Raw genomic sequence first — 13,646 nt, 5'->3', positions numbered from 1 at the left:
ATCCTGTTTTCCATGGCTGTACCAGTTTACATTCCCACCAGCAGTGAATGAGGGTCTTTTTCCTCCACAGCATCTTCAACACTCGTTATTACTTGTCTTGTTGATAATAGCCATTCTAAGAGGTGTAAGGTGGTATTGATGCCATTGTAATATCTTGGTTATTATTTAACAGGAAAGGAGGAAAGGGAAGACTATATAAAGTCATGCCATTTACTAGTATACAGCTTTGCTAAAAAGGCTGCATTTAACATCCTCCAAATCTGTTCCCCAATTTTCGATGGGGGAAGGGACTGGACAAAAGCAGTATAGACACATGCCCAGTAAAATATGAGTGACATGAGAAGGTGATTACCCATCAATCTCACCTGGATGCTGAACCGCACCTGACTGCAACATGGAATTGAAGCTCTGGTCACTGGCCTTGCTTCTAAATTTGCTGTAACCTCAACTAGGACAGGCTTTAGGGCCAGTGGACTTTGGAACCTGAGAAATGTAACTTCACACAAATAAAGCCTTTGTTCACATCTCATCTTTTTGCGGTGGCTTCTGAAATATGTTATTTTAGCAGTACCCCAAGAATCTCATTCCCACTCCTGTCTGGAAAATCTGGCCCATTAATTCCTTCTACAACAGTATCTCATTTTCTTCTTTTTTTATTGAATTTATTGGGGTGATATTGGTTAATAACATTATTTAGTTTCCAGGTATACATTTCTAAAATATGTCATTTGTATATCATATTGTGTGTTCTGATGTGTGGAATCTAATGGAGCAAATAAACTAACAAAATGGGAACAGACTCATAGAACAGACTGGTAGTTATCAGAGGGGAGGTGGGTTGTGGGACTGGGTGAAAAAGGTGAAGGTATTAAGCATAAACAAACAACATCAAAGACACAGACAACAGAATGGTGATTAATGGAGAAGAAGGGTGGTATAGGGAGGATAAATGTGTGATGAAAGGAATCTTGTTGTTTTGATTTGCATGTCCCTAATAACTAGTGAAGTTGAGCATCTTTTCATATATCTGTTGGCCATTTGTATGTCTTCTTGGGAGAAGTGTCTGTTCAAGTCCTCTCAATTTTCAACTAGAGTGTTTGTTCATTTGATAATGAGATGTAGAGTTCTTTATATCTTTTGGATATTAATCCATTGTTGAATCTGTTGTTTGCAAACATCTCCCAATCAGTTCTTTGCTTTTTTGCTGTCAATTTCTTTGGCTGTGCAGAAGCTTCTTAGTTTGATATAATCCCACTCATTTATTTTTGCCTTTTAAAATTTAGTTTTATTGTTGACTGTATTACAGATGTCTCCCATTTCCACCTACCTTTGCCACCCACCATGCAGCCCCAGCCCCACCCCAGGCCTCCACCACGCTATTGTCTGTGTCCTTGGGCTATGCATGTATGCATATAATTTCTTTGCTTATCTCTTCCTGCCCACGCCCTCCTCCCCCCCCCAAACCGAATCCCTCCCTTCTGAGATCAGTCAGTCTGTCCCATGCATCCATGCCTCTGGACCTATTTTGTTTGTCAGTTATTTTGTTCATTCGATTCCACGTGTGAGGTCATGTGATTGGCTTGTTGTCTTTTTCTGATTGGCTTATTTCCCTTAACATAATAATCTCTTTCTTCCCTTGCCTTTTAGGTCAAATTCATGAAATCTGCTCTGAGACCAAGGTTTATGAGTTATGTTTTTAAAAATATATATATTTTTATTGATTTCAGAGAGAAAGGGAGAGAGAGAGAGAGAGAGAGAGAGAGAGAGAGAGAGAGAGAGAGAGATGATGAGAGAGAATCATTGATTGGCTGCCTCCTGCATGCCCTGCACTGGGGATCGAGCCTGCAACCTGGGCATATGCCCTGACCAGGAATTGAAACGATGACCTCTTGGTTCCTGGGTCAACGCTCAACTGCTGAGCTACACCCAGCTGGGCTATATAAGTTATGTTTTATTCTATGTGATTTATTGTTTCAGATGTTATATTTAGGGTTTCAATCCATTTTGAGTTAATTTTTGTATGTGGGGACAAATTGTAATCTAGTTTCATTATTTTGCATGTGGCTTTCCAATTTTCCCCGCACCATTTATTAAAGAGGCTTTCCTTTCTCCATTACAGGTTTTAGGCTCCTGGCATAGCCACTGTGGAAAAGAGTATGGATGGAGGTTCCTAAAAAAGTTAAGAATAGAGTTACCATGTAACCCAGCAACCCATCCTCTGGTTATCAACTTGAAAAATTTTAAAACATTTTTCCCAAAGACATGTGCACCCTTATGTTCATTGCAGCATTATTTTCAGTGGCCAAAATATTTTTAAAAACTGGTGTCCTTTGATAGGTGATTGCATAAAGAAGATTTGGTACATATATAGAAGGGAATACTACTCAGCCATAAGAAAAAATGAAATACTACCATTTGTCACAACATGGATGGACCTTGAAAATATGCTAAACAAAATAAGTCAGACAGAAAAAGTTAAGAACCATATAATTTCACTTATATGTGGGATTTAAAACTTAAAGCAACAAATGAGCAAACAAGAAATACAAAGGAACAAAACCTCAGACACAGACAACAGTATGGTAGTTACCAGAGAGAAGGGAGTGGGGATTAGAGCCAATAATGGGGGTCAAATATATGGTGACAAAAGATGATTTGGCTTTGAGTGGTGGGCACATAATTCAATATACAGAACATGTATCATAGAAACATATACTTGAAACCTACATAATCTTATTAAACAATGTCAACCAATAAAATTAATAAAAAGAAGAATGGCTAAAATTATCTATATCTAAATTTGAATTTCCTATGGGAAAATGAAATTGTGTTATTTTATAGAGAGTGGAACAGAGGGGGAGATACACAGAGAGAAACATTGATGTGAGAGGGAGACTGATTGATTGGTTGCCTCTGGTACATGCCCTAAGAGGGGCTGAGCCTGCAACCGAGGTACCTGCCCTTGACCGGAATTGAACCTGAGAACCTTCAGTCTGTGGGCTGATGATCTATCCACTGAGCCAAACGAGCTAGGGCTGGAATTGATTTTTAATTTGTTTCTTAGCAAGGTAAAGAGCTTTGACAGCAATTTTTTTTTATACTGACCAACTAATGTCTCCTTGTTAAACTGTTTTAATTGGAAATAATTTCAAACGTATAGGAACATTACAAAAATAAAACTATTTCAAAGAACTATCCTTTACCCAGATTCATCTACTGTTAATATTTTCTACCCTTTGCTCTCTTTCTTGATAGATAAGTAAATTTTTTTTCTGAAAAATTTGAGAATAGGTTCCAATAGTCATAGTCCTTTAACTGTAAATGTTTCTTCATGTATTTCCTAAGAATAGGGATATTCTCTTACATAATCACAGACTTTTTGTTGAGGTTTTTCTTTTTCTTTTTTCTTTTTTTTTTTTTGAGAGAGGGAGAAAGGGAGATGGAGGGAGAGATAGAAACATTGATGCATCAACATCCATAGGCGGCCTCCTGCATGCCCCCTGCTGGGGATCGAGCCTGCAACCCGGGTATGCCTGACCTGGAATGGAATCAGTGATCTTCTGGTGCATGGGTCTATGCTCAACCACTGAGCAACACTGACTGGGCACACCTTCAGGCCTTTTAATTGAACTTGAACAATAGGAAACAGCTTACCATCAGTAGTTTCATCATCTCCAAAATGCTGTCTGTAGAAGAGCATCAGTTCAATATTGTAGCATTTGTAGATGATCACGGACAGTACAAAGAGAAGGAGGATTGCTCCTACACCTCCTGCAAGCTCAATTTTATAGATTAAATCTGGAAGAAACATAATAAACAGGAAAAGGTAATGAAATCAGTAATGCTTGAGATCGTGACATAAATCTGGTCTGTAAAATATACAACACATTCTCTTTCTCTTTTCAGAAGACTCTTTTTTAATGCAGTAAGTAACTTTGTTTTTATTACGTTTGTGTAAATCAAATATTGGAAAAATTTACTCTCCTCTAAAGATTGGAGTAAGTTTACTCTTGAAAGTGATAAGTCTATATGCAAAGGAATAGTCACTCCCAATTTGCTTTGAACATGGGTGAATCTCACATATATACTTTTGATTTAGTTGTGTTTCAGGAAACTATCAGAGCTGCCTTTTTTTCTGGGTCCAGGGCCAAGATTTTGTCTTTTCTGTTAAATTCTATTACTGGCTTAGAAAGATTAAAATCTAGTACTTTTCAAGCCACAGACCCTATTCTCCTATAGAACAGCACCATAAAATTATTCACAGAATCAAATAAAATTTAACAAGCTTGCAGGATTTAACTGTTTAATTTAACCCTAGGAGAACATAATTCAATAGATGGTAAGCAGAGGGAATTAGCTTATCCATTTTCCCTACTTATTTGAATAAGTGGCTATAATATGTATTTGATATAATATGCCCAGAGAGGCTAAAAGAGAATGAAAATGAAATATCCAGGTTAATCACTTGGTGTATTCAGCTAACACCAGGCTACTTGATAGCAGCCTCAGGCTGCTCCAGTGGGGCACCCCTGGACCTCTTGGAGTTCCAACAATTAAATCAACCTGTAATGTAAGGACACATGATGTACATCAGGCTCAGGGAAAATGACTTACCTGTGACTTAATTCATGATATTAAGAAATCTAGGGTATATAATAAAAAGAGGGTATAGTATCATGGAATTAAGAGAAATGGGAAATCATATGAGAATTCACAATGTGAATTCAGCAATGTTCAGAGTAGAAATCCTGAATCTGAAAGACACCAGACTACATACATATTTTCCACTGTGAGACAGGGACATTCATTGGTCTCAAGATACTATAGATAAAATCGACTAAAAGATTACCCCTTAATCTAATTGCATAATTACCAAGTGACTCTTTTATTACTAATTCAGTTTACCATATAACTAGAAACTGGAAAAGGAAGTGGCATTCTAGTATATACATCAGTTGCTTAAGAGTTTGGTTGGCATCAATCAGCCTCCCTGGATGGATCAATTCTGGGGAACTTTCAAAATAAAATTTATGACCATAACTGACTGCCACTTTTTAAGGTTTTGTGACAACCATATCATCAACCTTCCCCTGGGAATGTCCCTTGTTTCTATAAAGGCTTATTATTTAAGAGAAATTAGAAGCATCAAACAGACCATCCAACCTCAGAGGGAAGGTGAGTGAGTGTGTGTGTGTGTGTGTGTGTGTGTGTGTGTGTGAGAGTGAGAGAGAGAGAGAGAGAGAGAGAGAGAGAGAGAGAGATCAACCAAAAGACTTGTATGCATGCATATAAGCATAACCCATGGACACAGACATTAGGGGGTATGAGGGCATGTGTGTGTGTGGAAGGGGGGGTGGGAATGATCAGGGAGGGGCCAATGGGGAAAAGGGAAACATATGTAACACTTTAAACAATAAAGAATTTTTTAAAAGAGAGAAATTAGTCATGCTCAACATAACCATTTAAGATTCAGAAGAAAAAAACATAAACATATAGTATACAATATAAGTAATGCATAATTATAGATTAAATTTTTTTCAACTACTCTATTCTTTAAGTAAACCTTGAGGGTAAAAATTGTTGGTCCAAATTCATAGGTGAAGAATCTGAGACTCAGTAGTTTAATTCACTTACCCAAAATCATACACTTAAGAAATGACCAAGATGGGACTTGAGCCAGATATGCTAAGTTCAAATTCAAGTCTTTTTTGGCTTACACTACAGCTTTATAAGCTCCATCCTAGAAAGTGACAACTAAATTCTTCTCCCTGTTCCTCCATATTGTTAATGCTTCTCACGAACACATGACTTACAGGAATTTTGGCTCCTCTGTCATTTTGATTTTAAAGAAAGCAGCTGAACTACATACAATTCACCAGTACAATCACAGGACTGAGTAGATGTCAGACACTTCATTAGAGGCTACTGAAGAAACCTGTAGCTGTACCACAGAGGAAGGAGTGGCTTCCTAGCATTCAAAATATTAAGGAAAGTTTTAGGGTTTATGAGGAGAGATGGAATTTGGTCTTAGAAAAGAGGTGGAGTGAGAGAGAAGACAGTGGTGGGCAGAGATAGATAGCATGGGTATTAAAGAAAGTCACTGAATAGAAATGTAAGAAACATAAATAAATATCACTCTTTTATAGTAAGGTGAGAGGGAAAAGGGAGGTAAAAGGAAAGGAGTGAAGTTGCTGTGAGAAACAAAATATGTTAATAAGGAACATTATGAAGGGACACATAATGAGTAAGGATAGGAAACTGAAATCTATCTTTCTACTGCCTGCTGTGAAATGTGGTCATTTTGAAAATTAAGTCACAAAATTTTAGGTAAAAAAAGTCCTAGCCCATATTAGCTCTGCCTCCTGCCCTCTCTTTAGAAAGTGATTCCCCAGGAACCACTGCCTACCTTTATGTGGGTGGTAAGACAGACTTGGGGCTGCAATGCCACAATCTGCTTGTTTTTCTCACCACCTTACATGTATTATGCATTCTTTTTAAATTAAACTTATTGGGGTGACATTGGTCAGCCTGAACATATAGGTTTCAGGTGTGAGTTTCTATATTATGCATTTAAAAATATATTTGTATTTATTTCAGAGAGGAAGGGAAAGGGAGAGAGAAGTAGAGACATCAATGATGAGCGAGGATCATTGGTCAGCTGCCTCCTGCACACCCCACACTGGGGATCAAGGCCACAACCAGGGCATTTGCCCTTGACTAGAATCAAACCCGGGACCCTTCAGTCCATAGACTGATGCTCTATCCACTGAGCAAAACCAGCTAGGGCTATATTATGCATTCTTAACAGCCAGTATTAAATTGACAGAGCAATGGGATTCTTTTTTGTTGCTGTTACTCTAAAACTGACTTCTCTTTGATCTTAGGACTTTGATTGACTTGATTAAAAATATTTTCCTGCTACAAAATATTCATTTTATGTTTTTAAAAATGTGGGGCTCTCCCTCTCTCTCTCTCTCTCTCTCTCTCTCTCTCTCTCTCTCTCTCTCTCTCTCCTCTCTCGTTTTTGTATCTCTTTCATCAGACAACTTTTAACTGTTTTCAGTCACTGAATGAGAAATTTTCAGCATTTTCTACATTATTTACAGATTAAAGTTACTATTGGTAGATTGAAAACTTTAGGAGCAGGAATAATTTGTGCTCCCAAGTAACATACATCTTTTTCACTTTTTTCAGCAGTAAATTTATGGAAGAAAACTGTGGTGTGAAAAGCACCTTTGTGGATTTGGGGTCCATTTTATAAAAATGTTTTTGAAAGATATTACCTAATGAAGGCTGTTTATGTTGAAAACTGTAGATCTAGTTCCTGAGACTCAACCAGTATTCTTTGATTCAGCCCAGGCAGTCACATTAAAAAATAAACATTTATCCTATAATCAGAGGGCAGAAGTGCCATCACCTAGATGACATCTGGATTTTCTTCTGTCTTCTGTTTTCAACTTCCATTTTCCATCTCAGACGGGTCTATACTTCTAGGTATATTTCCTGACTGAGAAAGTGAAAGCCATTTTATTTGCACTGTGCCTTGCACACACTTCACAAAAATAACTACAGCCAGAAAAGCAAATACTTATGGGATTGTAACTCTTTCTAGACACATTAAGTACAATTATAGTTCTTTTTAATCTTCTTAGTTTGAAATTAAATTTTTTTTTTTTACTTTGATTAGAAAGATCAGACATTATAGACTGGGAAAAACAGCAGATGAAGCCAAGGGACTGGAGAGAGGGAAGGTTAGAAATATTTTGAGCTTGCTCATGAATTGGGAATCAGGTTAGGAGATTCCACCTGAGGGTTTCTTGAGAGTGGTTGGGATTTCAAACTGGAACAATAACACTGGGAATGAAGATAGAGAGGTGCAAAAGAGAGGGGGAGAAAGAAAGATTCGGTGTTCAGTGATATGCTTAACTTTTTGGAAAGAGTGTATGCACAAAGAAGAAATAGTTATCAGAATTTCTTTAACATCAGTTCAGAGTCTTTGTTCAATTCCCCGCCCCCCGCCCCCGAAAAAATTAGAATGACCATCTTAGTGAAATGTTAGCTGTACTTATTGTCAAATAATTTATCAGAGAGTGATGAAGTGATAGTACAGGTAAAAGATGCATAGGTAAAACCTCTTGTTAGAGAAAGCCTGACCTTGTTAACTGGATATATTAGACTTCAGTTTTTATTTGAGGAAAGACCTTTTCAGTTTATGAAAGGATTCATCAAATTCTTCTTCTTCATAATGATCACTTAGGGTATTTTTTATACTTGACTCATAGCTCATCAGGAAGTTATTGCTCTGTGAAACAAGCCATATTCATATTGCAGGTGGAAAAACTACAGCCACTGAGGCTAGGCTATGATGTGAGAAACCCTGTGTTCATCTCCAAATAAACTATCTGAAGTTTTACAAGACCAGCCAGATCTTTGTCTGATTTAAAATTTGACCCAGTGATCCCACTTCTAGGAATATATCCCAAGAAACCAGAAACAGCAATCAGAAAGGATATATGCACCCCTATGTTCACAGCAGCACGATTTACCATAGCTAAGATTTGGAAACAGCCTAAATGCCCATCAGCAGATGAGTGGATTAGAAAACTATGGTACATCTACACAATGGAATATTACGCTGCTATAAAAAAGAATGAAGTCTTACCATTTGCAGCAGCATGGATGGATCTGGAGAGTATTATGTTAAGTGAAATAAGCCAGGCAATGAAAGAAAAATACCACATGATCTCACTCATTTATGGAAAACAAAGAACATTATAACCTGATGAACAAAAAGATAGATACAGAGGCAGTAAAGCATGGAACAGACTGTCAAATTAAAGCAGGAAGGCTGGGGAGTGTTTGGGAGGGGGTTAAATAGATCAACCAAAGGACTTGTATGCATGCATATAAGCACAACCAATGGACACAAGACACTGGTACGGGGGGGATGAGGGCATGTGACAGTGGGTAGAGGAGGCAGGGGAAAGGTCAATGGGGAAAAAAAGGAGATATATGTATTATTATATGTAATACTTTAAACAATAACAATAAAAATAAAATAAAAAATAAAATAAAGAGAAGATTTTGGTTAACTTCTTTGAAATTAAAAATAAGTAAATAAATAAAATGTCAGAGGCCAGCTGGCATGGCTCAGTGGTTGAGCATCGACCTATAACCCAGAAGGTCGGTCATAGTTCTATTCCTGGTCAGGGCACATGCCTAGGTTGCAGGCTCCAGATCCGGTGTGGACCATGTAGGAGGTAGCTGATCAATGATTTTCTCTTATCATCTATGTTTCTACCTCTCTCTTCCTCTACCTTCATCTCTGAAATCAACAAAAATATTTTCTAAAAAATATTGGCGCATAGCCATGGTATTTTTGTGTTGTTGTGTTTTTTTTTGTTTTTGGTTTTTTTTTTCTGGAGCTCCACCATATTGTAGTGAGCCCCTAAGGTAAATGGAGCAAGAGAAGATGAACTTTATCTTTCTAGAAAGCACAGTAAAAAAATTTAACTGCTACCTAGAACAGAGTGAAAACTGGTATACTGTGAGTAAAAATTAAGTTTTTGACTTATATAATGTTTCAGAAAGGTAGAGATAAATATTTTAAAAAATGATTTTATATTCAATCTTTTACTTCAATTGAAAACTTTGAAGTTCTCATATCCATGTGTTCACATTCCAGCAAGCATGGCAATAATCTTCTAGAAAAGAGTAGAGGCTTCCTCTTTAAAGCAAGGAATATATTCTGTGACCTGTGTTTTGTTATTTATACTATCCAGCCCTCATTTTTTAAAAGTTTAAATATTGGCCTAGCCCCTGAGGTCTTTAATTTGCAATCCCTAATCTGGAAAGTGAATGTATTTGGAAACAGAACACATTTAGATAACACAGAGCAAACACTAATCAAGCAAGATCACAGATAAATTCTCTTTTTACCAATCCCTGTTATCCATCTACCCACCTTATTGTACTGGTCCTCTAGGAGGAGAATTTTTACCTAACAAATATTTCTGAGCACTTACTATGTTCTATGCAGTAGGTATATAGCAGTAAATAAGGCAGAGCAAGTCCCTGTTTTCATGGAGTTTGCATTCTAGTGGTGGAGGGAAACAAAAAGCAAACAAGTAATGTGACACCAAATAAGTAATGAACATAATAAATATAAGTAAGTTAGAGAAAAAAGAAAGCATGATGATCAGTCCCTCAACAAATGAGTGGATCAAGAAAGTTTCGTGTATCCGTGCACTCAGGGGGGGGTCCCTCAGCCTGGCCTGCACCCTCCTGCAGGCAGGAAGCCCTGGGGTGATATCTGACTGATGGCTTAGGCTTGTTCCCCATGGAACAACATTCAGACATCCTTAGAGCTGCCGTGGAAGTGGGAGAGGTTCCCACCACCACTGCTGTGCTCCCTAGACATGAGCCCAGCTTCTGGCTGAGCTGCACTTCCCCTATGGGAGCACACTGACCACCATGGGACAGCTCCTGCATTGAGCATCTTCCCCCTGGTGCTTAGTGTGTGTCATGGCGACCGGTCATTCTGCCGTTCAGTCTATTTGCATATACCCTTTTATTATATAGGAGATATATACATTGAGTGGCCACATTATTATGATTTCTGAACGCATAATAATCTGACCACTCAGTGTGTGTGTGTGTGTATACATATACATATATATATATATATATATATATATATATATATATATATGTGTGTGTGTGTGTGTGTATGTGTGTGTGTGTGTGTGTGTGTGTATTAGAGGCCCGGTGCATGAATTCGTGCATGGATGGGGTCCGGCCAGCCTGGCCAGGGGAGGGGACATGGCAGTTGGCCGGCCTGCCTGCTGGTAGAACTCCTGGTCGAGGGGACAATTTGGATATTAGCCTTTTATTATATAGGATATACACTGAGTGGCCAGATTATTATGCGTTCAGAGATCATAATAATCTGGCCACTCAGTGTATATATACTAGAGGCCCGGTGCATGAAAATTCATGCACTGGAGGGGGGTCCCTCAGCCTGGCCTGCCCCCTCTCATAGTTTGGGAGCCCTCAGGGATGAGAGGACACCTGGTGATCAGGGGAAGGTGACGCCCCCATCACACCTGCTGCTGCCACTGCTGGCAGCACAAGTCTCGGCCGGCCTTGGTTACCTGAGCCTCAGGCGGCCGACATCTGAGGCTTACCTGTGCCTCGGGGTGGCCCAGGGTGGCTGGGGGGGCTGAGGGAAGGTCTGGCCACACTGTGCACTTGCCGCAACCCCCGCCTGGCTGGGCTGAAAGGACTCTGTGACTCAGGTGGCAGGCACAAGGAGCGGCCGGACCGTGTGCCTGCCACCCTCCCCCCGGTGGAGCTGAAAGGACTGGGGGATTATGGGGGGCGGCTAAGGGGACTGCCCACTCCCATCTTGTGGCTATGGGCACCACCATCTTTGTGATGTGTGATGGTCAATTTGCATATTCCCTCTTTATTAGATAGGATAATGAAATATTGTTGAGTCTTAAGAAAGAAGGAAATTCTGTCATTTACTATAACATGGAGTAGCCTGGAGGCTATTATGCTAAATGAAATAAGTAAGAAAAATATAAATACTATACAGCATAATATCACTTATATGTGGAATCTAAAATAATGCTGAAGTCATATAAACAAACAGTAGAAAAGTGGTTGTCAGGAGCTAGGTGGTCACGAAGGAAATAGGGGAATGTTGGCAAAAAGATACACACTTTCAGGTATAAGATGAATAAGGTCTGGAGATCTAATATATAACATGATGACAATAGTTTATAACACTGTATTGTATAATTAAAATTTGCTCAGAGTCTAGAAAATAAATGTGGTTACAAAAATGTAAATATGTGAGTTATGGATGTGTTAATTACCTCAATGGGGGAAATCATGTCACAATGTATATGTATATCAAGTCATTACATTGTACACTTTAAGTACCTTACAATTTTATATGTCAACTAGAGGCCCAGTGCACGAAATTTGTGCACTGGGGGGGTGTACCTAAGCTCAGCATGCACCGTCTCCTCAGCATGGGACCCCTCGGGGGATGTCCGACTGACAGGGATTGGGCCTAAACCGGCAGTTGGACATCCCTTCACAATCTGGGACTGCTGGCTCCCAAGCACTCACCTGCCAGCCTGCCAGCCTGCCTGATGACCCCCTAACCACTCCCTTACCAGTCTGATCAGTGCCTAAATGCTTCCCTGCTAGTCCAAACACCCCCAACAGCTCTCCCCTGCCAACTCAGTCGCCCCCAACTGCCCTCCCCTGCTGGCCTGCTCTCCCCCAACTTCCCTCCTCTGTAGGCCTAGTCCCCCCCCACTGCCATCCCCTGCCAGCCTGGTCAGCCCTAACTGCCTTACCTGCCGGCCTGGGTGCCTCTAACTGCCCTCCCCTGCAGGCCATCCTCCCTTGCTGGCCATCTTGTAGCAGCCATATTTTGGTGGCCATCTTGTGGTGGCATCTTTTACCACATGGGGCGGCCATCTTGTGTGAGGGCGTGAGGGTCAATTTGCATATTACCTCTGTATTAGATAGGATTTTACTTCAATAAGACCAAAATTTTTAAAAATAGAGTGATATGTAAAATAATTTTATATAGTGTGGCCAGGGAAATCCTATCAATTAGGTAATACTTAAGCAGAGACTGGTATGAAAAGGAGGAATGAGTCCTGCAAATGGCTTAGGGAAGGATGTCTCAGGCAGAGTAAATACTAAGTGCATAGACCATGAGCCAGGATTGTGCTTTGTTAGCACGAGAAATTGAATAGTGGCTAGTGCATGTTTTGTTTGAGGCAGATTGAGGTGACAATGAGATCAGAAATTACAACAGATTGTGCCATGCCTTTTAGGCCATGACAATGATTTGGGGTTTTATTCTAAGTATAATAGTGAGGCGTCTGTAATTGGAGGGTTCTGATTAGAGGAAAAATATGATCTGACTTACATATGAAAGGATCATTCTGACTGCTGTGATAATAGACTGTATGTAAACTTGGGGGGAGTACCAAGTTCACTTAGGCTATTGTGGTGAGCTAGGCAATTGATGCTTGTGGCTCAAACCAGAGTGGTAGCAGGGAAGGTAAAAAAAATTATTGGAGTCAGTGTATTTTGAAAGTAGAGTCATGAAACTTGCTTGTGGACCAGATATATCATTTGAGTAGAGAAAAAAAAAAAGTTAAGGATGACTGAACAACTGGAAGGATATTGATGGCTATGGATAAGAAAACTGGTGGATTGGGTTTACAGAGAGGATAAATCAGGAGTCCTGTTTCAAAGAAGTGAAGGTTGATATGTCTACTAGTGGAGATTTTTTTAATAAGTTGCATAACATTTATTCACTACTACTGAAGGCCAATGCTACGTCAATTAGATTTTTTTTTCAATTTTTTTATTAAGGTATTATATGTGTACATATCTTACCATTGCCCCCCACTCCACTGCCATATATGCCCTCATCCCCAGAGTTTTGTGTCCATTGGTTGTGCTTATATGCATGCATACAAGTCCTTCGGTTGATCTCTTATCTTCCCCACCTCTCCCTAAACTTCCTGCTGTAATTTGACAGAATGTTTGACGCTTTACTGCCTCTGTATCTATCTTTTCGTTCAAAAGTTTATAATGTTCTTTATTAT

General features: G+C 39.3%; 1 protein-coding gene across 1 annotated transcript in view; it reads right to left on the bottom strand.

The window, feature by feature from the left end:
• Positions 1–13,646, bottom strand: part of IL1RAPL2 (interleukin 1 receptor accessory protein like 2) — a 749,108-nt gene that overhangs the window by 28,623 nt on the left and 706,839 nt on the right. Inside the window, exon 7 of the mRNA XM_054719207.1 lies at positions 3,655–3,798. Within this exon, the coding sequence (XP_054575182.1) occupies positions 3,655–3,798 (144 nt within the window). The remainder of the gene's footprint in view (positions 1–3,654; positions 3,799–13,646) is intronic.

This window comes from Eptesicus fuscus, chromosome 1, assembly GCF_027574615.1.
Source record: "Eptesicus fuscus isolate TK198812 chromosome 1, DD_ASM_mEF_20220401, whole genome shotgun sequence".
NCBI classification, from domain to species: domain Eukaryota; kingdom Metazoa; phylum Chordata; class Mammalia; order Chiroptera; family Vespertilionidae; genus Eptesicus; species Eptesicus fuscus.
The sequence above is the reverse complement of the archived record's forward strand: the minus strand, read 5'-3'. Positions and strand labels throughout refer to the sequence as shown.